This window comes from Cervus elaphus, chromosome X, assembly GCF_910594005.1.
Source record: "Cervus elaphus chromosome X, mCerEla1.1, whole genome shotgun sequence".
Classification (NCBI taxonomy): Eukaryota; Metazoa; Chordata; class Mammalia; order Artiodactyla; family Cervidae; genus Cervus; species Cervus elaphus.
This window is the reverse complement of record NC_057848.1, coordinates 99,483,726-99,511,219: the sequence shown is the minus strand read 5'-3', so window position 1 is coordinate 99,511,219 and position 27,494 is coordinate 99,483,726. Positions and strand designations below refer to the sequence as shown.

Genomic DNA, 27,494 nt, shown 5'->3' with positions numbered 1-27,494 from the left:
AAAGCAGAAGTAGATGTTTTTCTGGAACTCTTTTACTTTTTCTATGATCCAACAGATGTTGGCAATTTGATCTCTGATTTCTCTGCCTTTTCTAAGGAAAGATGTTCCTTAGACGTTTCAGCTTGAACATCTGGAATTTCACGGTTCACGTACTGTTGAAGCCTGACTTGGAGTATTTTATGCATTACTTTGCTAGCGTGTGAGATGCGTGTAATTTTGTGGTTTATTGAACAATCTTTGGCACTGCCTTTCTTTAGGATTAGAATGAAAACTGACCTTTTTCAGTCCTGTGGCCACTGCTATGTTTTCCAAATTTGCTGGCATATTGAGTGCAGCACTTTCATAGCATCATCTTTGAAGATTTGAAATAGCTCATCTAGAATTCCATCACCTCCACTAGCTTTGTTTGTAGTGATGCTGCCTAAGGCCCACTTGATTTTGCATTCCAGGATGTCTGACTCTAGGTGAGTGATCATACCACTGTGGTTATGTGTGTCATGAAGATCTTTTTTGTACAGTTCTTCTGTGTATTCTTGCCATCTCTTCTTAATATCTTCTGCTTCTGTTAGGTAATGTGTAATTAGTATACATATGTATTAGTATGTGTATGTACATGTACATACATATTATATATACATATATATTACACACAATTATATATACATATATATTTGTACATACATGTATTTGAACTAAATTCTAGAGCAAGAGTCATTGTAAACTAATATTTTATTGCATAATTAAAATTTGCAAAAAGAGCAGAACTTAAGCATCCTCATCAAAAAAATGTAACTGTATGAAATGATATGTTAAATTACTTGATCATGGTAATGCTTCACAATGTATACATATATCAAATCACTATGTGTATGCTTTAAATATTCCTGGTGGCTCAGCTGGTCAAGACTCTGCCTGCAATGTGGGAGACCTGGGTTCAATTTTTGAATTGGGAAGATACCCTGGAGAAGGGAATGGTTACCCACTGCAGTATTCTGGCCTGGAGAATGCTATGGACTACAGTCCATGGGGTTGCAAAGAGTAGGACTGAGCAGCTTTCACATTCACTTTTAAATATATTACATTTTATTTATCAATTAGACCTCCACAAAGCTAGGGAGAAAGAAGGCAAGAAGAAAACACATTAAAAATTTTAAAACATTTTGAATGGAATGATAATGAAGACACAATCTAGCAAACTTGTGACGTGCAGTTTATATTGTATTTAAGAAAGAGTCATACCTTTCGATGTATTTAATAAAAAGGGAAAAGAGCTGAAAGTCTATAACTTAAGCATTCATCTCACGAAGCTACTACAAGAAAGCCATTTAAATTCAAAATAAATATAGACAGAAAAAAATATTGAAAATAAATGTAGAAGTTAATGATATAGAAAGCAAGCAGTAAGCTAAAACTCTCAAAATTTATTATTTGAAAGTGGAGGTGATAAATTCTGATGAAGTTTTTTAAAGCCTGACATACAAAATATTAGAAGTGAAAAGGGGATAGTACCAGAGATTCTACCTGTGTAAAGTAATGCATAATACTTTTATATCTTTTATGTTGAAAATTTGATGATGTACACAGAATTGAAAAATTCCTAGAAAACATAATGGAAATTGAGATTAAAATAAACAGCAATTGTCACATACAATAAAATCTTACCAATTAATTGTCATCCCTGCACCAGTAACATTGATATCACCCCAATCTTGTTAAGATGGCAGACCTGAATTTCACACTAACCTACTGAATCACTATCTGAATTTTAACTATATATATATATATATATATATATATGAAGGTTTCATAAACATTGTATTAAATAAATTGAGTCCATGGTTATAAACCTTTCCAGAAAAATACTCTTGCCTAGATAACTTCATATGTGAATTCCTCAAAACATTTAAGAGTGAAATAGCACTAACCCTATTCAAATTGTGCCAGATAATAAAACAGAGTAAGAACACTTTCCAACTAATGTTCTGAGATCATTGAAACCTTATTACCAAATTTTATATAAGGACATCACAAGAAAAAAAATGTCTGTCACATAAAATAAGAAATAACAATCTCAAAAAATAGCAAATTGAGTCCAGTGATACATAAAGATTATAATATATCACAGACACATTAGCATTATTCCAGGAATGCAAGGTCAGTTGAACATTTGAAAACCAATCAATGGAATTAACCAGAGCAAAAGAACAATGGTGACATAGTATAAAGATACCTGAAAAGATACAGAGAAAGCGTTGAGTAAAATTCATTATCTATTCAAGATAAAAACTCTTAGTAAACTTAGAATAAATGGCAATTTCCTATTTTATAAAATGTATCTACAAATACAAATAAAAATACCTATAAATACAAATGCAGAGACATCAGTTTGCTGAAAAAGGTCCATATGGTCAAAGCTGGTATAGTCAAAGTTACGATTTTTCCAGTAGTCATGTACAGATGTGAGAGTTGTACCATAAAGAAGACTGAGTGCCAAAGAAATTAGCTTTTGAATTATGGTGCTAGGCAAGACTCTTGAGAGTCTCTTGGACTGCAGGTAGATCAAACCAATCAATCCTAAAGGAAATCAACCCTGAATATTCATTACAAGGACTCATGCTGAAGCTCCAATACTTTGGCCACCTGATGTGGAGGGCCAACTCATTGTAAAAGACCCTGATGCTGGGAAATAATCAGGGAAAATGCAAATCAAACCCATGTAGATAATTCCACAACACTCCCAAGAAAGACTAATATTACAAGAAATGTAATACTAAGTGATATGGAGAATGTGGAGCAAAATGTTCTCATATACTGTTTGGAGGGTATAATTGACCACTCACCTAGAGCCAAACATCCTGGAGTCTGAAGTCAAGTGGGCCTTAGGAAGCATCACTACAAACAAAGCTAGTGGAGGTGATGGATTTCCAGTTGAGCTATTTCAAATCCTGAAAGATAATGATGATAGAGTGCTATACTCAATATGCCAGTAAATTTGGAAAACTCACTAGTGGCTACAGGACTGAAAAAGGTCAGTTTTCATTCCAATCCCAAAGAAAGGCAATGCCAAAAAATGTTCAGACTACCACACGATTGTGCTCATTTCACATGCTAGCAAAAATAATGCTTAAAATTCTCTAAGTGAGGCTTCAATAGTATATGAGCTGAGAATTTCCAGAAATTCAAGCTGGATTTAGAAAAGGCAGAAGCAGCAGATATCAAACTGCAAACATCCGCTGGATCATAGAGAAAGCAAGAGAATTTGAGAAAAGCATCTACTTCTGTTTCATTGGCTACACTAAAGCCTTTGCCAGTGCGGATCACTAAAAACGGTGGAAAATTCTTAAAGAGATGGAAATATCAGACCACCTTACCTGCCTCCTGAGAAAACTGTATGCAAGTCAAGAAGCAACACTTAGAACCGGACATGGAACAATGGACTGGTTCCAAATTGGGGAAGGAGTACATCAAGGCTATATATTGTCACCCTGCTTATTTAACTTCTATGCAGAGTACATCATGTGAAATACCAGGAAGGATGAAGCACAATCTGGAATCAAGATTGCCGGGAGAAATATCAATAACCTCAGATATGCAGATGACACCTAACTTATGGCAGAAAGTGAAGAGAAACTAAAGAGCCTCTTGATGAATGTGAAAGAGGAAAGTGAAAATGGTGGCTTAAAACTCAACATTCTAAAAACTAAAATCATGGCATCCGGTCCCAACACTTCATGGCAAATAGATGGGGAAACAGTGGAAGCACACTTTATTTTCTTGGCCTCCAAAATCACTGCAGATGGTGACTGCGGCCTTGAAATTAAAAGAGGCTTGCTCCTTGGAAGAAAAGCTATGACAAACATAGACAGCACATTATAAAGCAGAGACATTACTTTCTTGACAAAGATCTGTCTACTCAAAGCTATGTTTTTTCCAGTAGTCAGTAGTATGGATGTGAGAGGTGGACCATAAAGGTAGTTGAACATTGAACAACTCATGCATTTGAACTGTGGTGTTGGAGAAGATTCTTGAGAGTCCCGTGGACTGCAAGGAGATCCAACCAGTCAATCCTGAGTATTTATTAGGAGGCCTGATGCTGAAGCTCCAATACTTTGGTCACCTGATGCAAAGAACTGACTCATTAGAAAAGACCCTGATGTTTGGAAAGATTGAAGGCAGGAGGAGAAGGGGACAACAGAGGACAAGATGGTTGGATGGCATCAAGACTCAATGGACATTAGTTTGAGCAAGCTCTGGGGGTTGGTAATGGACAGGGAAGCCTGGCTTGCTGCAGTCCATGGGGTCACAGAGTCAGACATGACTGAGCGACTGAATTGAACTGAAGAAAAAAAATCAGTGCTTTCAGTTTTGTGAACATGAGTGGTCTTTAAAAAGTTAGACTATCTATGAAAAGCAAATGCTTTCTGGTGTCTCCTAGGTAGGGAAAATTCCTAAAATTATATATTTTTTAAAGAATATGATTATTGGACAGCTTAAAACTATACAGTCAAATATTTTAATGACTATTTAAAGAAAAATTTCTTTCAAAATCAGTGCCAAAAATAATATCAAAGTAAATGTTTATATTTCCATATTATGAAATCCAAGCAAAATCAGGGGTCAGAGTCCCCACAAAATGAATACCAATATTGGGATTTCATGTACTTCAGCAAGCTAACATATAATAAATCTCTTTATAGGAGTATCCTTCTTAGGGATTATGTAAGGGTTAATTACTTCCAAATAGCTACATGGAGTATTTTGAGGAACCCACATGCAAACTCTTTTAATAAAAAGTTTCATTAAAATACAGGTTACATGCAGAAAGCTCAAAAATCCTAATTATACTGATAAATGAATTATCACAAAGTGAGGACACATAAAGCCATCACTCAGATCAAGAAATAGAAAATAATTTGCACTGCAGAAACACTTCTCATATCCTTCTCCAGCACCACAATTCAAAGTGGTGCTTCTCCAGCACCACAGTTCAAAACATCAATTCTTTGGCACTCAGCTTTCTTTATGGTCCAACTCTCACATCCATACATGACTACTGGCAAAACCATAGCTTTGACTAGATGGATAGCTGTCAACAAAGTTGTCTCTGCTTTATAATATGCTGTCTGTTTGTCATAACTTTTCTTCCAAGAAGCATGTGTCTTTTAATTTCATGGCTGCATTCACCATCCGCAGTGATTTTGGAGCCCAAGAAAATAAAATCTGCCACTGTTTCTACTATTGCCCATCTATTTGCCATTAAGTGATGGGATTAGATGCCGTGACCTTAGTCTTTTGAATGTTGAGTTTTAAGCCAGCTTTTCCACTCTCCTATCAATTTTATCAAGAGAGTCTTTAGTTCCTCTTTGCTTTCTGCCATGAGGGTGGTGTTATCTGCATATCTGAGGTTATTGATATTTCTCCCACAATCTTGATTCCAGCTGTGCTTCATCCAGGCTGCCATTTCGCATGATGTATTCTGCATATAAGTTAAATAAGCAGGGTGACAATATACAGTCTTGATGTACTCCTTTCCCAATTTGGAACCAGTTTGTTTTTTCATGTCCGCTTCTAACTGTTGCTTCTTGACCTGCATACAGATTTCTCAGGAGACAGGTAAAGTGGTCTGGAATCCCATCTCTTGAAGAATTATCCACGGTTTGTTGTGATCCATACAGTCACAGGCTTTGGCATAGTCAATAAAGCAGAAGTAGATGTTTTTCTGGAACTCTCTTGCTTTTTCTATGATCCAACAGATGTTGGCAATTTAATCTCTGGTTCCTCTGCCTTTTCTAGATCCAGCTTAAACAACTGGAAATTCCCTGTTCATATACTTTTGAAGCCTGCTCTGGAGAATTTTGAGCATTACTTTGCTAGCGTGTGAGATGACTGTAATTTTGCAGTAGTTTGAACATACTTTGGCATTGCCTTTCTTTGGGATTGGAATGAAAACTGACCTTTTCCAGTCCTGTGGTCACTGCTGTGTTTTCCAAATTTGCTGGCATATTGAATGCAGCACTTTCACAGCATCATCTTTCAGGATTTGAAATAGCTCAACTGGAATTCCATCACCTCCACTAGCTTTGTTTGTAGTAATATTCCTAAGGCCCACTTGACTTTGCATTCCAGGATGTCTGGCTCAAGGTGAGTGATCACACCATCATGGTTATCTGGGTCATGAAGATCTTTTTTGTATAGTTCTTCTGTGTGCACTGTGTACACTTCTTAATATCTTCTGCTTCTGTTAGGTCCATGCCATTTCTCTCATTTGTTTTGCCCATCTTTGCATGAAGTGTTCCCTTGATATTTCTAATTTTCTTGAAGGTATCTCTAGTCTTTCCCATTCTATTGTTTTCCTCTATTTCTTTACACTGATCACTTAGGAAGGCTTTCTTATCTTTCCTTGCTCTGTTTTGGAACTCTGCATTCAGATGACTATATCTTTCCTTTTCTCATTTGCCTTTAGCTTCTCTTCTTTTTTCACCTTTTTGTAAGGCCTCCTCAGATAACCATTTACCTTTTTGCATTTCTTTTTCTTGGGGATTGTCTTGATCACTGCCTCCTGTACAGTGTCACAAGCCTCTGTCCATAGTTCTTCAGACACCCTGTCTGTCAAATCTAATCTGATTTTTTTCTTAAAACTTATAAATTTATTTTTAGGTTTTTGTTTGGAATATGATGGATGTCATTGAGTAATTAATTTAGACTGTGATAGTTTTCCAGACAGCTTTGTCTCTTTCTTCTTCAAGGAATGTTATAGGAAATATTATTCTATATGTAATCAATTCCATCATAAAAATGCTGAGTATGCTTTGCTGTTGTAACACTGATGCATTCTGATTTACTGTGCTTTCAAATTACCTTTTCATTGATGAAGCAGGGGAAGAGACAGAAGAGAGTAAGAGAGGTAAATAACTTTTGTTAGGATCATCATTTTAATCTGTGTGGTAAATAATTGTCATTTTTAATGAATATCATCATATTCCAGTGCTAACTTTTACATTTTATTCAATAATTAAAATAAGAAGACTAAATTATTTTTGTATTCGAAGGCAGCAAAGAACTTTACAAATTTTCAAGTGTTTTAAAAGTAATTGTTATCATGTAATAAGTGTTCAGAGTTGCCTAGGTGGAAAAGAATTGGATTCCCTCACAAAAAATACTTTAAACTATTTTCGAATATTGTTTTAAATATGGAAATTTCAAAAAACAGATTCATTGAAATAAAGTTTATACGCCATACAGTATACCAATATAAATAGAACAACAAATGCCTTTTTGAAGATTCAAAGTTCTTATAATCCAATTGATTTTAGAACATTTTTACCATCCCTCAAAATACACAGTCCCCGTTATCATTCACAGCCCACCTCCCCATCCACCACCACCATCATGACCACACCTAGAGCACACCACACCTAGGCCTAGACTGCCACTAAACTACTTTTTATCTATATATATTATCCTATTATACACATTTCACATAAGTGAAATCATATATTTAGCCTTATGTAAATGGCTACTTTTAGTTAGGATAATTCTTTTTTCAAAGTTCATACATGCTGTACCATGCATCAGTAATTCTGTCCTGTTTATTGTTGTTTAATCCCTAAGTCGTTTCTGAATATTTAGACCCTATGGACTGTAGCACACCAGGCTTCCCTGTCCTTCACTATCTCCCAGAGTTTGCTCAAATTCATGTCCATTGAGTAGGTGATGCTGTCCAAACATCTCATCCTCCATTGCTCCCTTCTCCTCCTGCCCTTGATCTTTCCCAACATCAGGGTCTTTTTTTCCAGTGAGTTAGCTCTTCACATCAGGTAGGCAAAGTATTGGTACTTCAGCATCAGTCCTTGAAATAAATATTCAGGATTGGTTTTCTTTAGGGTTGATTGTTTCGATCTCCTTGCAGCCCAGGGGACTCTCAAGAGTCTTCTCCAGCACCACAATTCAAAATCATCTTTTCTTCAGTGCTCAGCTTTCCCTTATTTATTTCCAACTGTCACATCCATACATGACTAATGAAAAAACTGTAACTTTGATTATTCCAACCTTGCCGGCTAAGTGATGTTTCTGCTTTTTAATATGCTAAGTTTGTCATAGATTTTCTTCCAAGGAACAATCTTCCTTTAATTTCATGGCTGCAGTCACCATCTGCAGTGATTTTGGAGACCAAGAAAATAAAATCTACACTGCTTCCAGTTTTTCCCCTTCTATTTGCCATGAAGTGATGGGACTGGATGCCATGATATTCATTTTTTGAATATTGAGTTTTAAGCCAGATTTTTCACTCTCCTCTTTCACACTCATCAAGAGGCTCTTTGGTTCCTATTCAGTTTCTGCCATAAGGGTGGTGTCATCTGTATATCTGAGGTTGTTGATATTTCTCCTGGAAATATTTATTCCAGCTTGCAATTCATCCAGCTGGACAGTTTTCATGATGTACTCTGTATATAAGTTAAATAAGCAAGGTGACAATAGACAGCCTTGATGTACTCCTTTCCCAATTTTAAACCAGTCCATTGTTCCACATCTGATTCTAACTATTGCTTCTTGTCCTGCATACAGATTTCTCAGGAGACAGGTAAGGTGGTCTGGTATTCATATGTCTTTTAAGAATTTCCATTTGTAGTGTTCCACACAGGCAAAGTCTTTAGTGTAGTCAATGAAGCAGAGGTAGATGTTTTTCTGGAATTTCCTTGCTTTCTCTATGATCCAAAGGATATTGGCAATTTGATCACTGATTCCTCTGCCTTTTCTAAATCCAGCTTCTACATCAGGAAGTTCTCAGTTCACATGCTGCTGAAGCCTAGCTCTTAGGATTTTGAATATTACTTTGCTAGCATGTGAAATGAGTTCAGTTGTATGGTAGTATGAACATTCTTTTGCATTGCCCTACTTTGGGATTGGTCAAAAACTGACCTTTTCCAGTCCTGTGGTCACTGCTTCGTTTTCCAAATGTGTTAGCATGTTGAGTGCAACACTTTAACATCATCATTTTTAAATAGCTCAGCTGGAATTCCATCACTTCTACTAGCTTTGTTTATAGTAATGCTTCCTAAGATCCACTTGACTTCACACTCCAGTATCTCTGGCTCTAGGTGAGTGACCACAGCATCATGGTTATCCAGGTCATTAAGACCTTTTTTGTGTAATTCTGTATATTCTTGCCACCTCTTCTTAATCTCTTCTGCTTCTGTTATGTCTTTGCTGTTTCTGTCCTTTATCATGCCCATCTTTACATGAAATATTCCCTTGGTATCTCCAATTTTCTTGAAGAGATTTCTAGCCTTTCCCTTTATATTGTTTTCCTCTATTTCTTCACATTGTTCACTTAAGAAGTCTTTCTTATCTCTCCTTGCTATTCTCTGGAACTCTGTATTCAGTTGAGTATATCTTTCCCTTCCTCCTTTGCCTTTTGTTTCTCTTTTCTTCTCAGGTATTTGTAGGTCCTCCTGAAACAACCACTTTGCCTTCTTGCATACAAATATTTTGTCTCTTTAGGTAAGTTTATTCCTAGGTATTTTATTCTTTTTGTTGCAATGGTGAGTGGGATAATTTCCCTTTCTGATTTTTCATTGTTAGCATATTGTTAGTTTTATTTTGTTGTTTTTTCTAGTGTTTTTTAGTTGGAAGTTCAATTTATTGATTGGTAATATTTTTTCTTTTTTGAAGTAGGAAGACTTATGTATGTTTCTATGGTGCATAATAAAGTCAGGAGGATGGTATTTTTTAAATCAGTTTTTAAAAAAATATATAATTAACAGATTAAATTGTAAGATGCTTAAAGCATGCAATGTGATGATCTGATATGTGTATACTTTGTAAAAGAATTCCCACAGTTGAGTTAATTAGCAAAACATCTCTTCACATATTAACCTTTTTGTTTTGTGAGAGCATTTAATTTCTAGTCTCATAGGAAATTTCAAGTATGCAATACAGTGTTATCAACCATGTTAACCATTTATATACTAGACCTTCAGACCATATACATCTTATATCTGAAATATTTTACCCTTTTGCCAACATCTACCTATTTCCTCTAGCTCACAGCCCCTGGAAAACATTTTTCTACTCTGTTTCTGAGTTCAAAATGTTTTCCCATTTTTAGATTTCACTTAGAAGTGACACCATGCAATATCTGTCTTTCTCTCTGACTTATTTCACTTAGCAATTTCAGTTTGATCCATATTGTCAACAATGACAGAATTTCCTTAGTTTTTAAGACTGAATAATATTCCTTTGTGTATCTGTTAATATTTTTAATTTGTTCATTGTTGACAGACACTTATATTATTTCTATACCTTGACTATTGTGAATAATGATGCAATGCATTGGAATACAGATATCTCTTTGAGATACTGATTTATTTTCCTTTGGATATATGCTCAAAAGTGAGATAGCTAGATCACATGGTGTTCTGTTTTTATTTTGTGAGGAACTTCCATAATGTGTTTCATACTGGCTGTATCAGTTTACATTCTCTCCAATAATGTGCAGTTTCCCATTTCTCCACATCCTCACCAACACTTGTTATCTCTTGTTTTTTTGATGATAGCCATCCTAACAGGTGTGAGATAATATTTCATAAATATTTCATTGAGGTTTTGATTTTTGCTTCCCTGATGATTATATTGTTGATCACCTTTTCATTGTCTTCTTTGGAAAAAATGTATATTCATGTCTTCTATTTCTTAAATGCAATATACATGTATATATATATATATACACACACACACATATATATAAAATATATATGCATACAATATACATATGCATGCATATATATATGTATATATACATATACATGCACAATATGTATGCATACAATATACACATATGTATATTGCATTTTGGATATTAAACCCTTATGGGATATGACGTTTGCAGATATTTTCTCCCATTCCATAGGTTGCCTTTTTAATTATTGATGAATTTCTTTGCAAGATATTTTGTATTTGATGTAACCCAAGTTGTTGATTTTTGTTTTTCGTTTTTTTTTCCCTTTACTTTTTGGATTCAAAAAACTCATTGCCAAAACCAACATCAAGGTGCTTACTCCCTATGTTTTCTTCTAGGAATTTGACAATGTCAAGTCTTACATTCAAGTATTTATTCTATTCTGAGTTGATTTTTGTGTATGACTTAAGAAAATGTTTCAGTTACATTCCTTTATAGTCTGATATTTAATTTTCTCAGAGGCATTTGCTGAAGAGACTATCTTTCCTCAATATGTGTTCTTGGCATCCTTGTCAAAGTTCATATATGCAGGGATTTATTTCTGGGCTCTTAATTCTGTTACATCAGTCTATGGTTTTATGTTCATGCCACTATAACTCTGCTTTGCTTACTATCATTTTATAATATAGTTTGAAATCAAGAAGCATTAAGCCACAAATTTTGTTATTCTTTCTCAAGATTGCCTTGATGCTTTGGGGTCTCTTGTGACTCCTACAAGTTTTAGGATTGTTCTATTTTTGTGTAAAAAATGGTGTTGGAATTTTAATAGGAATTGCATTGAATCCATAGATCATTCAAACAATATGAATATTTTAACGATAGTAATACTTCCAATTCAAGAACATGAGGTTTATTTCATTTTTTTTGGTGCGTCTTCTCCCATTTCTTTTTTTTTTTTCCATTGATATCTTATAGGTTTTAAAGTAGAGATCTTTCAACTCCTTGGTTAAATATGTTTCTAAGTATTTTATTGGCTTTTAATACTATTGTAAATTGAATTATTTTCTTAAATTTTTGGATAGTTCATCGTTAGTATATAGAAATATATCTTATTTTTGTTTATTGATTTAGTATACTACAAAATTACTGACATTAGTTTAAAAAATTAGTGGAGTATTCCATTTAAAAGATTAGATTAAAAAAAAATAAAAGATTAGAGTTTTCCATATATTAATATAAGATTATGTTATTGTCATAGACAATTTTTACTTCTTCCTTTCCTACTTAAATGCCTTTTATTTCTTTTCTTGGCTAATTACTCTGGCTAGAACTTCCAGTAAAATATTGAATAGAAATGCTTGTAATGGGCACTCTAGTCTTATTCTCAATTTAGAGGAAAAATTTACAACTGTTCACTACTGAGTATGATATTAGTGGTAGGATTACAATGTATGGCCTTTAATATGTTGAGGTACATTCATTCTATGTCGGATTTGTTGAGAATTTCTATCATGAAGAAATGTTGATGCAAATATTTTCTCTGCATCTTTGAGGATATTTTATAGATTCATCCTTCATTTTGAAAGGTTGTTGCTGAATCATGCAGACACCGGGGTTCTTGGCCTCCAGGGAGAAGAATTCAATCCGGGGCCAGAGATGAGGCTGGATTGCTCAGAAGTTTTGTGTAATAAAGTTTTATTAAAGTATAAAGGAGATAGAGAAAGCTTCTGACATAGACATCAGAAGGGGGTAGAAACAGTATCCCCTTGCTATCTTAGCACTGGAATTATATACTCTCAAATTAGCTATTGCAGTGAATCAAAAGAATGTCTGGAGGTTGTAAAGACCTCACCAGACTTACTCCCATAATTTACATTTTGAGATAACAGAATTAACCAGAAGGTTTTTTCCAGAGACTGTCCTCAAGCAGGATACATTATTGTTATATAATCCTAAGGAATGTAGGCGGGACGGGGGGGGGGTTGTCCTTTCTTCCTCTTTGAGAATTCCAGACCCCTCTCTCCATGGGGACCCCTAGACTTCTTATCAACCTGCCTAGGAATTGACTCTTTCAATTTTGTTAATGTGATACATCATGTTTATTATTGTGCAGATGTTGAACCATCCTTGCCTCCTTGGAAGAAATCCTACTCTATCATGTTGTATGATCCTTTCAATTTATTGTTGAATACAGTATGCTAGTATCTTGTTGAGGATATTTCCACCTATGTCAAACACGATATTGGCCTGTAATTTTCTTTTCTTGTAGTGTCCTTGTCTGACATTGATATCAGAGTAGTGCTGGTCTTGTAAAATGAGTTTGGAAGTGTTCCCTCCATTTCTATTTTTTTTTTTTAAAGTTGAGAAGAATTTATATTAGCTTTTTCTTTAAATGTTAAGCAGTGTTCACTAGTGTATCCATCTGATCTTAGAATTTTTGTTCAGATATTTTTGATTACTGATTTAATTTCCTTACTTGTACTTATTCTGTTCAGATTTTCTGTTACTTCATGACTCAATCTTGGTAACTTGTATGTTTCTAGGAAATTAATTCTTTTTGTTTTTAATTGAAGGATAATTGCTTTACAGAATTTTGTTATTTTTCTGTCAAACCTCAACATGAATCACCCATAGGTATACATTTATCCCCTCCCTTTTGAACCTCCCCCCCATCTCTCTCTCTATCCTACCCCTCCAGGTTGATACAGAGCCCCTGTTTGAGTTTCCTGAGACACACAGTAAATTCCCGTTGGCTATCTATTTATATATCATAGTGTAAATTTCCATGTTACTCTCTCCATACATCTCACCCTCTCCTCCCTTCTACCTATGTCCATAAGTCTATTCACTATGTCTGTTTCTCCATTTCTGCCCTGTAAATAAATTCTTCAGTACCATTTTTCTAGATTCCATATATATGCGTTAGTATATGATATTTATCTTTCTCTTTCTGACTTACTTCAGTCTATATGATATGCTTTGGGTTCATCCACCTCATTAGAACTGACTCAAATGCATTCCATTTTATGGCTGAGTAAATGTTCCATTGTGTATATGTACCACAGCTTCTTTATCCATTCATCTGTTGATGGACACCTAGATTGCTTCCATGTTCTAGCTATTGTAAATAGTGCTGCAATGACCAATGTGATATATGTGTCTTTTTCAATTTTAGTTTCCTCAGGGTTTATGTCTAGGAGTGGAATTGCTGGATCATATGGTGGTTTTCGGAGAAGGCAATGGCACCCCACTCCAGTACTCTTGCCTGGAAAATCCCATGGGCGGAGGAGCCTGGTAGGCTACAGTCCATGGGGTCGCTAAGAGTCGGACACGACTGAGCGACTTCACTTTCCCTTTTCACTTTCATACATTGGAGAAGGAAATGGAAACTCACTCCAGTGTTCTTGCCTGGAGAATCTCAGGGATGGGGGAGCCTGGTGGGCTGCCGTCTATGGGGTCGTACAGAGTCAGACACGACTGAAGCGACTTAGCAGCAGCAGCAACATGGTGGCTTTATTCCTAATTTTTTAAGGAATCTTCATACTGTCTTGATACTGGCTGCATCAATTTACATTCCCACCAACAGTGCAAGAGTGTTCCCTTTTCTCCATACCCTTTCTAGCATTTATTGTTTGTAGACTTTTTGATGATGGCCATTCTGGCCGCTGTTAGGTGATATCTCATTGTAGTTTTGATTTGCATTTGTCTAATAATGAGTGATGTTGAGCACCTTTTCATGTGTGATTCTTATTAGGTTGTCTAATTTGTGGCCTTATAATTGTTTAGGATAATCTTATGATTCTTAGCATTTCTGTGGTATCAGTTATCATTTCTTTCATTTCTATTTTTTTATTACTTGACTACTACTTTTTATTGCTTAATATTCCATTGTATGGATATATTATATTTTACTTATGCATTCACTTGGGCTTCCCAGATGACTCTAGTGATAAAGAACCTGCCTGCCAGTGCCAATGCAAGAGATGTAATGGACATGGGTTCAATCCCTGGGTTGGGAAGATCCCCTGGGAAGGAAATGGCAACCTACTCCAGTAAATTTGTCTGGAAAATCCCATGGACAGAGGAGCCTGGTGGACTGCAGTCCATGCGGTTACAAAGATTCAGACATGACTGAAGCAACTTAGTGGGCATGCATTCATTCATTAGTTGTTAGACATCTATGTTGTTCCACTGTTCAGGTATTATAAACAATGCTGTAATGACTTTTGATATGCATGGTTTTCCATGGACATATTTTCATTTCTGTTGGGCATATAAGTGGAAGTAGAATTGCTAGGTTATATGGCAACTCAGCTTCACTTTCTGCAGCATTTGTGGTTGGGACATAAACTTGGAATATTGTGACATTGAATGGTTGGCCTTGGAAACAAACAGAGATCATTGTGTCATTTTTGAGATTGCATCCAAGTACTGCATTCAGTGGAGAAGGCAATGGCAACCCACTCCAGTACTCTTGCCTGGAAAATCCCATGGATGGAGGGGCCTGGTAGACTGCAGCCCATGGGGTCAAACAGAGTCGGGCACAACTGAAGTGACTTAGCAGTAGCACTGCATTTCAGAATCTTGTTGACTATGAAGGCTACTCCATTTATTCTAAAGGAGTCTTTTCCTTTTTTTTCCATTTATTTTTATTAGTTGGAGGCTAATTACTTTACAATATTGTAGTGGTTTTTGCCATGCATTGACATGAATCAGCCATGGATTTACATGTGTTCCCTATCCCGATCTCCCCTTCTGCCTCCCTCTCCATCCCATCCCTCTGGGTCTTCAGGGTACTCCACAAAGGCGCAGACTCGGTTGGGTGTGTGTTTTGTGCCCTTCCCAGGTCCGAGGAGCTCAGGTGACCAGGTGCTTGGCGAGCGCACTATTCCAAGTGGGCTGTGCGTCTTAATCACCTCCCCAGTCCCAGCTGCTCAGTTTCCTGGGTGCACAGCGATAGTGCCGTCTCAAGTGTGCCGTGTGTCTCCTCTGGGAAGCTGATCTCAGGCTGCGACCCTCCTGTCAGATGTCAAGTGCCCAGGATCCCAGGAATATTTGGTTAGCAACTGGGAGCCTCCTCACAGTTTGTTGGAGGATGCCATCTCTGGGTCCGAGATTGCCCCTTGCCTTCCATTTCTGGCTGTTGCCAGCTTGCCTCTCTGCCTCTGGTAGGGGGATGGGCCAGTTCAGTTCATAGCCAGCTAGCTCTCCTTTGGTATTCACTCAATCCTTTTTCTTTTTCTTTTTTTTTTTTTTTTTTTTGTGAGCAGGCAGGGTGCACCTTAGGTTAGAGCTCTTTGTGGGGAAAATTCTCTCTCACCTCTCTCTCTCTTTTTCTCTCTCTCTGACTTTCCCACGGTTTGGGTTGCTATGTTATGTTAGCGCCCTCAGATTGTCCTCAGGGCATTCAGGCCTGGTCCTTACCCTTAGCATGCAACCCACGCCTCCCTGTTCAGCCCCCAGTCACTGATGGCAGACACAAGCATCTGTGCTACTTCTCCACTGGGAGTTGCAGTTAGCCACGCATTTTGTGTGGATGTGTGCGCGTGCGCGCGCGTGTGTGTGTGTATGTTTTCCTCCCGGTTATGTTGCCCTCTGAGATTCCAAAGCTCCCCATAGACTCGCTGGTAAGAGGGTTTCCTGGTGTTTGGAAGCTTCTCCTCCTTCACGACTCCCTCCCCGGGACAGGTCTCCCCATCCCTAACTTTTTTGTCTCTCTTTTTGTCTTTTATATTTTGTCCTACCTCCTTTTAAAGAGAGTGGGCTTCCTTTCTAGGTACCTGGTGTCCTCAGACAGCATTCAGAAGTTGTTTTGTGGAAGTTGCTCAGCATTCAAAGGATCTTTTGATGAATTGTGGGGAAGAAAGTGGTCTTCCCGTCCTATTCCTCTGCCATCTTAGGCTTTCCTCTATTTACAGCCTTAATAATTATTTTTGTCCTCCAAAGAACCTTTGTTTATGAGGGTAAAATCTATTGATAGCTACCATATTAAAAATTCAAACCAATAATTTTTGAAAATAGGTATTAATTCATGTGAATATTGCAATAAAGAACTTACTACTTGGTAAACTAAATAACATGCATTTCTAAAAATAACTGTCTAAAATAGAAAATAATAATAGTTATATCTTTTATATTTTTAAAATCCCTTTTATTATAGTTTAATAGAAGATAGCTGAATATATTGCTTCTGCATTTAATATATTGTGATAGCACATGGCAGGACCTTCTGGAATACTCTGCTCTATTCTAATAAAAAACAGTAAAAAATGAAAATACTCAATGGTATTATAGAAGTAATTTTCTCTTTTTAACACCCTTGAAAGATCTTGGGGACTCACAGATTTTACCCAAACCACATTCTAAAAACCTGCTTTATAGTAACCATGGAAAGCATGGTTTCCAAGATAGCATAAGCCAAAACCAAATAGCTTAGGAAAAGTAGAACACTGAAAATGTTTAATCCAACCCCTTCAATAAATTGGAATAAAGCAACAAAGAAGAGAGAAAACAAAAGACAAACAAATGCTCTAAAATTATAGATATAAGTACAACTATATCAACAGTTATGTTAAATATAAATAGCTTAACCTTCCATTAGAAAGACAAAGATTTTAAAACTATTAAAACTAGGTCTAAGTGTTTTTATGAGTTATACTTTATATATAAAGACGCAGAGATTAAAACTGTGAAGATGGGGAAAGATACCTCATGTAAAACTGAAGTTAAGCAGTGTTCAACAACCTTGATGACTCTTAAGAGATAGTAAGCATGCCTGTGTGCTAAGATGCTTTAGTTGTGTCCAACTCTTTGAGACTCCGTGGGGATTCTCCAGACAATACTGGAGTGGGTTGCCATTCCCTACTCCAGGGGATCTTCCCAACCCAGGGATCAAACCTGCATTTCTTATGTCTCCTGCATTGTCAGGCAGGTTCTTTACCTCTGGTGCCACCTGGGAAACCCTGACTGGGAAAAAAAAAGCCTCAGACAAAGGCTTTGTTTTTTATATAAAAGTATTTTTTTTATTTGTGTGAGGTTCAAAGTTGACAAAAATTGACTTTGAGATAGAAAATTGGTAACTACTTGGAGTATAGACTAGGAAGGAACATGGGAATACCTTATAAGTTATTAGAAAGTTACTGTATTCTTGCTCATGTTGTGATTATAGAGGTATATACATAAGCAGAAACATCATCAGGTATATATGTATGATACTCATGCACTTGTATGTCATTTGTTACAAAATAAACAAATATCTTAAAAAGAAACTGTGGTGGTCAGGAAAACTATTAAATATGTCATTAATCTTTAAAAGCTTTGGCAGTTAAGTGAGACTTGTCATTTGTCATTTGAAGAAAACATGGAAATTTAATCTTGGACAATGATAACAAAAAAGATTGAAGAGATTTAAATATAAGAGGTTTAAGGTTATTGTATTGATCCAAGGAGGGTATAGATTTTTATTAAACAGATTGTTATGCATATTAAAAATTTTAGGTTAAAGGATCATATAAAAGGTATAATGTTTTGACCAGTAGAGTAGGAAACAAAGAAAATGAAGAAAACATATTTTAATAGAGTCCAGGGAAAATGAAGTAAATGGGCCAAGAAAAATACATGGTACATGAAAGGTAAAATAAAATGGTAGAATGAGTTGAAATGTATCACATCACAATAATCATAAATAGATAAAATTCATCTGTTGCAAGACAGAGACCTCTCAGATTGGTGCAAGTCCCTCAGATTTTGGAGGATGCCTTTTTGTAACTTGAAATTTAATATATCATTTGAAACACATTAGCATTATTATTCAGAGAAGGCAATGGCAACCCACTCTAGTACTCTTGCCTGGAAAATCCCATGGACGGAGGAGCCTGGTGGGCTGCCATCTATAGAGTCGCACAGAGTTGGACACGACTGAAGCAACTTAGCAGCAGCAGCAGCAGCATTATTATTTAATATTTATTCCATGCCCTCAAAAAAGAAATAAATGACAGATTTTATGTCAACAGTTATACACTAACTTCTGATTTATTTTTCTTGTAGTCTGATCTCAGCCATGAAATGGAATCTGATATGATAGATGTGGTAAGTGGCCTCTCGAGGTTTTGTTTTGTAAAATAAAATATTTCACATATACTATATTCTTTTTAATATTAGAATACCCAATAATTATATTTTGTTTAGTACACTGTAGAAATGTATAGACACATACACTATATGTGTGTGTGTGTTTATTGAATGTTTAAAGCATATTTGCTTTATATTTTTGTCACACAATTTAAGCTTCCCAGGTAGGTCAGTGGTAAAGAATTTGCCTGACAGTGTAGGAGACACCAGTTTTATCCCTGGGTCAGGAAGATCCCCTGAGGGAGAAATAGCAACCCACTCCAGTATTCTTGCCTGGAGAATCCCTTAGACCAAGGAGCCTGGTGTGCTACAGTCCATGGGGTTGCAAAGACTTGGAAACAACTGAGCATGCATGCATACACACAGTTTAAATTGGATGAAATAAGGAAAAATTAAATATTTCTTAGAGAATATAATATTCTAAAATGTGAGACAAAAACCTATAAATTAATTGAAAATGTATAATTATAATGGGCAAATATAAGCATCTTTATTTCAACACATTGTTAAACAAAAACAAAAAATAGTTGCTTTATTCACATTTCTGATTTGGAATATTCTTCCTCTGAAGAATAATTTATTTGTGTGCCATTTTCTTTTGGCAGAGACTGCCACTGTTTTTTGGTATTTTTAAGAGAAGAGGCCTTAATATACTTAATAAGTCAAAGTTATATGAATTTGCATGTGTCAAATATTAGTAGAAAGAAATTCATCTTTGTAAAACTCAAATCTTTGGGAAATATTTTTTCCTCAGTAAGTCCCAGTGAAAGAAACTCTGTGCCTACACCTACTGCCTTGGGTATCTGTGTTTGTGTTTGTTTAGAAAAAAAAAAATGATAGTAGTCTCTAAAATTACAGATTGCCTGAAGTATTTCAGATGCTGCTGAAACAATTAGAATTAATTAATTGTATTTATTCCTTTCTATATCAGTCTGATATTCATTTGAAGGATGTTTAAGAGGTTCCCTCATAAAATTGTAAATATTTAAGAGTAGTTTTGTAGCTTTTGTATTTTGTTTGCTGCTTAGCAGTTGTTTCATGCCAAAAGAAAGTGGAATACTAATTCCCATTTTTAACATATGGCACAAGAGAAGAGCATTCTGCCTTAAAAATTACCTCCATTTATAGCTTGCTGATGTTTAAATGTAATTTATTTGGCTTTACAATGTGTTCCTTTTCAGAATGAAAATGTCCCTGTGGTATACACAATATTAAAAAAGTTCACAATTTTAAGTGCAAGAAAGTTTTGGATATCCTTTCTGAAAAATAGACTTTTGGTGAGGCAAAGTTGAAATAAAGCATGAGGACATTGAGTCCATAGAGAGAAAAACTAGAGAAGAGGAGAAAAACAGGCTGCTTGCCAGTTTTTCCTAGGGACAAGAAAATTTGCTCTTGAAGCATTTTTTTTTAAGTTTAGTTACCTATAAACTGAGTTCAACTTCAGTAACAAACTAGGAGTCATCAAAGGTATTGTTGAAAATGAAATGACTTTATTCTGTGTCTGCAATAAATCACCATTACATCTTTATCATAATCAGCTCAGAGGAGGTTTTGTATTTGAGATTAGCCTTTTTCAGAAATCATGAAATAGGATTATGTCAAACACATTATTTTATTACATTCTTCTTGCTTTTGTTAATTAGAAGGCTTTAGGAAAAATATTTTGTACAGATGAAACAAACTTTGAGATCTCTAATAGGTATTGCTTCTTAAGTATAGGTAAATGTTTAAATATTTTTTTTCCCTTTATTTATTTATTTATTTTTTCAATGGGTTTTGTCATACATTGATATGAATCAGCCATAGATCTACACGTATTCCCCATCCTGATCCCCCCACCCACCTCCCTCTCCACCCGATTCCTCTGGGTCTTCCCAGTGCACCAGGCCCTGAATGTTTTTCTTAATAATGATTTAATAAACATGCAATATGTTACCTAATGTTTTCTTTCTGACTCTGTTTTCTATAAGCATTTACCTTGCCCCCACCTTATGTTTTATTTATTTATTTATTTATTGTTATCATACAGATTGTTACTTTCTAACCATTTTTATTTTATCTTGGTTTGTTTTCCTCTCTCACTGCTCCATATGGGAACTAAAAGTAAAGTATTGATGTGAAATATGGGAGATGATCATAGATTTGAAGAACATAGTTGTTCTTGTGAAGTTGCTTAGTTGTGTCCAACTCTGTGACTCCATGACCTGCAGCACACCAGACTTCCCTGTCCTTCACTAAATCCTGGAGTTTCCTCAAACTCATGTCATTGAGTCAGTGATGCCATCCAGCAGTCTCATCCTCTGCTGCCCCCTTCTCATCTTGCTCTCAATCTTTTCCAGCATCAGGGTCTTTTCCAATGAATCAGCTCTTCATGTCAGGTGAACAAAATATTGGAGCTTCAGCTTCAGCATCAGTCCTTACAATGAATATTCAGGGTTGATTTCCTTTAGGATTGACTGGTTTGATCTCCTTGCTACCCAAGGGATTCTCACGAGTCTTCCCAGCACTACAATTTGAAAGCATCAATTCTTTGGTGTTCAGTCTTCCTCATGGTCCAACTCTCACATCTGCACATGACTACTGGAAAAACCATAGCTTTGACTAAACAGACCTTTGGTGGCAAAGTGATATCTCTGCTTTTTAATATGATGTCTAGGTTGATCATAGCTTTTCTTCCAAGGACCAAATGTCTTTTAATTTCATGGCTGCAGTCATGGTCCACAGTGATTTTGGAGCCCAAGAAAATGATGTCTATCACTGTTTCCATTGATTCCCCACCTATTTGCCATGAAGTGATGGGCCCAGATGCCAAGATCTTGTTTTTTTGAATGTTGAGTTTTAAGCCACCCTTTTCGCTCTCATCTTTCACCTTTGTCAAGAGGCTCTTTAGTTCCTCGCCACTTTCTGCCATTAGGGTGGCATCATCTGCATATCTGAGGTTACTGGTATTTCTCCCAACAATCTTAATCCCAGCTTGTGATTCATCCAGCCCAGCATTCCACATGATGTATTCTGCATATAAGTTTAATATTCAGGGTGACAATATACAGCCTTGACGTAGTCCTTTCCAAATTTTGAACCAGTTCATTTTTCCATGTCCAGTTCTAACTGTTGCTTTTTGACCTGCACACAGGTTTCTCAGGAAGCAGGGAAGGCGGTTTAGTATTCCCATCTCTTTAAAATTTTCCACAGTTTGTTATGATCCACACAGTCAAAGGCTTTAGTATAGTAATGAATCAGAATTAGATGTTTTTCAAAAACAATAGAATATACAATATTATTTTAATAATATTTACTAAGTATAAACACTTCTCAATGTATTTTATACCTGAGTTGGGAAGATCCCCTGGAGGAGAGGGCATGGCAAGCCATTCCACTATTCTTTCCTGGATGATCCCCATGGACAGAGGAGGCTGGCGGGCTACAGTCTATGGGGTCACAAAGAGTCAGACATAACAGAGCTACCAAACACACACGTATGGTGACATTTAACTAAATTTTTTTGGTAATTTTCCCACAGCAACTTTCATTTCCCCTCTTTCTACACTGTAGTGTTTGATTTTTGCAAGTTATATAGTTGACCCTGTTGTTTCATTGTTACCACTTATTCAGCTCTTTTACAACTATAATCCACTTACTCAATGAACATTTACTGAACACACATTATATGTTATGCACTGTTCGATATACTAGGAACAAGCAAGGCACATACCTCGATCCCCACTGAGTTTGAATAAACAAGTAAGTGAAATGTGTAGTATGTTGCATGATGATAAGTGTTATAGAGAAAAATAAAGTGAGGAAGTAGGATCAGGTGCCAGCAAGCATGATTGAATGTTAGGGATTGCCTCAGTGAAAAGGTGAATTGAGCAAAGACCCTAAGAATGTGAAAGATCAGGCTTTAAACCATGTGGCTATCTGGGGGAGGTATGTTCTAAGTAGAGGATACAAAATGCAGAGTATGAGAGAGATTCATACCTTATGTATTCCAAGAATAATAAGAATGCCAATGTGGTTTTAATGAGATATGGAGGGGAAAGGAAGTGGGGAGTAGACATAATCAAAGCTGAGGTCTAAGAGCAAATTGATGGAGGGGCAGATTATATATGTAGTGGGTCACTGTAAAGACTTTCCCTCGACATTTGATTATGTAGATTTTCAAACATAAAAAAGTTGAAAGAATTATACAATAAACCGCCATATCCATACCACCTGAATTCTACAAAAAAAAACATTTTATTGTATTTGCTGTATTAAACTACATCATCTGTCTGTCCCTCTATCTACCCGCCAATCCATCTTATTTTTTTTTCCATCTTATTTTTTATCATGCACTTCAAAACAAGTTGTAGAAATCACTATTCTTCATCCCAAATATTTCAGCCTTCATGATATTAATGGAATTTCAATACTGATTTTCAGTTCAGTTTTATAGAAAAACATTATAAAATGAAATTAATCAATCTTAAATCGATCATTCTGTGAATTTTAGCAAATATAAAATGCACATATAACAACTCCTTGTGAAGGTATAGAATAATCTCCTCACCTCAAGAAGTACTCTCATGCTCATTCTGAGTCATCCTTCATGCTTCTCCCCCAGTTCTCACCCTCTCACCAAGAAGGAACTTCGGTTCTGATTTTTTTCCACCTCTAAATAGTTTTGACAGTTCTGGAAATTCACATAAGTGAAATTATACATTATATGCTATTTTTAGAAGGCCTTTTTCATTCAACATAATGTTCTTTATATCACTTTTTGGTATCAGTTGATTTCACCATTATATTGTTATGTAGTATTCCATTGTATGAATATACTGTAGTTTATCCTTTCTTCTGTTGACAGAAAACCCTTCCTCCATTTGTAGGTATTTCCAAAGATAAATGAAAACATATATCCACAAATAGACCTTAAAATATTCATGGATAATAGAAAACTCTTAGGGCAAAGTTATTCCCAATTTAAGGCTATTATGAATAAATTTGTTATGACTATATTTCATGGAAGGGTTTTTTTTAAGATGATTTTTTGAGCAGTTTTAGGTTCAGAGCAAAGTTAAAAGGAAGGTAGACATTTCCCGTATACTCCCTACCTCCATGCATGCATAGCCTTCCCCTTTATCAATGTTCCTTGCCAGAGTGCACATTTATTACAATTGATGAACCTACATTGACACATCATAACCACTCAAAGTCAATAGTGTATATCATGATTCACTGTTGGTGTTGTACATTCTATGAGTTTGGACATATGCACCATGACATATGTACATCATTGTAGTTCATAGAATATTTTCACTGCCCTAAAATTTTTCTGTTCTCCATGAATATTTTAATGTCTATTTGTGGATATGTTTTCATTTCTCTCTAGAAATACCTACAAATGAAATTGCTTGGGAAAGTATATGTTTAGTTTCATTAGAAACTTCCAAAATTTTACCTAAAACAGTTATTTTTATTTTACTTTACAATAAAAAGGTACAAAATTTCCAGCTACTCCACATCAAACTTCTCAATTCTAGTCATTCTGATGGATGTGTAGCTGTTTCTAATTGTAGATTTAATTTGCACTTTGGTATTAAGTGATCATGTTAAGCATGCTTACAAATGCTTTTTTGTCCTTGCATTTATGTGTGTAGAGTGTATGCTCAAAATTTTGCCTATTTTTTTTTAATGAGTTGCTTATATTTTTATTATTCAGTTGTTGGAGTCGTTTTTTTTTTTTTTTTTTAATATTGTATACCAATCGTTTGTCAAATGCTTAATTGATGAGTATTTTATCCCAGTGTTGTTGTTTGGTTGCTAAGTCCTGTCCGACTCTTTGTAACCCCATGAACTGCAGCATGCAAGGCTTCCCTGTCCTTCACTAACTCCTGGAGTTTGTTCAGACTCGTATCCATTGAGTCAGTGATGCCATCCAACCATCTTATTCTCTGCCACCCGTTTCTCCTTTTGCCTTCAATCTTTTCCAGCATCAGATTCTTTTCCAATGAGTTGGCATTTCACATCAGGTTGCCAAAGTATTGGAGCTTCAGCTTCAGCATCAGTCCTTTCAATGAATATTCAGAGTTGATTTCCTTTAGGATTCATTAGTTTGAACTCCTAACCATCCAAGGAACTCTTAAGATTCTTCTTCAGCACAATTCAAAGGCATCTATTATTCAGCACTCAGCCTTTTTATGGTCCAACACTCACATCCATGCATGACTACTGAAAAACCCATAACTTTGACTATACAGACCTTAGTGGGCACAGTGATGTTTCTGCTTTTTAATACACTGTGTAGATTTGTCATTGCTTACCTTCTAAGGAGCAACTATCTTTTAATTACGTGGCTGCAGTCACCATCTGCAGTGATTTTGGAACCTAAGAAAATTAAGTCTGCCACTGTTTCCATTGTTTCCCAATTTATTTGCCATGAAGTGATGGGACCTGATGTTATGATCTTAGTTTTTTTTAATGTTGTGTTTTAGGCCAGCTTTTTCACAATCCTCTTTCACCTTTATCTGCCTTTAGTTCCTCTTCACTATCTGCCATTAGAGTGGTATCATTTCCAAATTGTTGATATTTCTCTCAACAATCTTGATTCCAGCTTGTGATCCATCCAGCTGGGCATTTTGCATGATGTACTCTGCATAGAAGTTAAATAAGCAGGGTGACAGTATACAGCCTTGATGTACTCCTTTGCCAATTTCGAACCAGTCCATTGCTCCTTGCCCGGTTTTAACTGTTGCTTCTTGACCCTCATACAGGTCTCTCTGGAGGCAGGTAAGGTGGTCTGGTATTCCCATCTCTTTAAGACTTCCCCACTGTTTGTTTGTTTTTGTTTTTTTTTTCTGTATCATTTAATATAGAACTTACAGATCATTGTGTTTTCCATAAGAATATTAAATTGTTTCAGTACCATTTGTTGAAGAGTTTTCTCTTTCAATTGGATTGTTTTGGTGTCTTCGTCAAAAATTGTGTGACTGTTTAAGTGAAGGTCTGCTTCTGGCCAGTCTATTCTGTTTTATTACCTATTAGTCAATATTTTTGCTAGCTCCACACTATTGTCATCACTGGGGATTTACATTAAATCCTGAAGTTGAATAATGAATATAATTTCTACCCATGGAATCAGTTAATTCAAATACTAGGTATTTAGAAGGACCTAGTTGAAATTATGTTAACTCTTTGCAAAGTACATAGTAATGTATACAGACATTGTTTCCTGATGACACAGTAATACCATTTAGACAAGACTTTTGTTTATTTTGCTTTTTTGTTTGGAGTTGGGGTTAGAATGAACAGAGGAAGAGGCAGAAGGTATTTGTTGCCTGAATTGAATCCTGGATTCCATTGTACTGTGGAGGAAACTATAGTGGAAGAAGCTGACATCAGCGTTCTACCATAATTAAAAAAATATTTTCCCTCTTTGGTTCTGTCATTTCCCAGGTGCTTTGTTCTGAAATACATCACAAGTCACTGTATAGGGGGAAGAAGGTTACTGTTCTTTAACAATCATCAAAGAATGCTATCTATATTAATTGCAGGGTAAAATAAACTAATAAGTCCCATCAAGTTCTATATGTATATCATAATTTCTAAAAGGTAAAATGTGAATATTTGGTGACCAGCATTTTGCAGGTGGTATCTGGTATTTTACACTTTATATAATTCACATTATCCTATCTCCTTCATCCTGTAGGACCTACCTAAATGTTACAGTATGTTTATTTTTAATCCATAAAATTTATTTTTTTCCAAAGTCTTGCTCTGTGGCATAAATAATGTATCTTTCTGATTGAAAAAGGCAGTGATTTCATCTGCAACATGAAGCATATGAAAATGCAATTGGATAATAACTTCTCTGACAGTTCTTGTGATTTGGAATAAGAAATAGACAAGAGCAAAAAGCGATAATAAATTTTCATCTTTTGTTTGAGAATAAGTAACTCCAAGTAAATGTCAGATTTCAGTGAAAAAGCAAAGCAGCAGCAAATATATATAATATTTTCAAAAGCTGAACTGATAGTTTCTTACTTAAAAATAATAGCAGCTAAAATATAGTTCATACCACATGCCGTGCACTATTTTAATCACTGTGCATACATTTACTCATTTAATCCTCACAAAATTCTATACCATAGAAGCTTATAATTGTTCATATTTTAAAAATTAGTGTTCTGAGGCACAGAGAAATTAACTTCCAAGGCCACACTACTAATTATTTTTGGAACTGAGCCTAAGTTCAGAGTACATGCTTTTAGCCACTGTGGTGTACTACCTCTCTATCTCTAGCAATCTTACTCATTAAATTCAGCTAGATTCAGCAGCCTTTTTAAGTATTAGGCAGATTGTTAGTTTTGTATTTGCTTTACCTCATAGCCCAAATTGATGTGATATTTTTTTTAAATCAGAAAACCCAAGATTTGAGAGAATTTATATGAAGGTGGAGGAACAATTAAAGTGAAAAGACACAGGGAAAAGAGAGTAAAAATTGTTACAAAGGGTAAAGATTTTTTAAAAGCAAACGTCTGTTTGTATTTTAGCAGATATTAACTTATGGTAGTTGAATTTATGAGTGCTTTATAAGAAGAAAACACTGAAAATGAATTATTATTTAAGATGTACTGTTTCGTGGAATTTTGTAACAAATCCTCTTGAAGCCAACTAATTTTGTAAAGTGTACTTTTCATGTGTGATT

The 27,494-nt window shown here is 35.6% G+C and overlaps 1 protein-coding gene across 4 annotated transcripts in view; it reads left to right on the top strand.

Annotated features, from left to right (window-relative positions):
* The window catches only part of LOC122690232, a 414,205-nt gene that overhangs the window by 206,346 nt on the left and 180,365 nt on the right, over positions 1 to 27,494 (top strand). For all 4 annotated transcript variants that reach the window (XM_043897283.1, XM_043897284.1, XM_043897285.1 and 1 more), the window contains one exon: positions 18,725 to 18,766. In XM_043897283.1, coding sequence (XP_043753218.1) covers positions 18,725 to 18,766 — 42 coding nt within the window. The remainder of the gene's footprint in view (positions 1 to 18,724; positions 18,767 to 27,494) is intronic.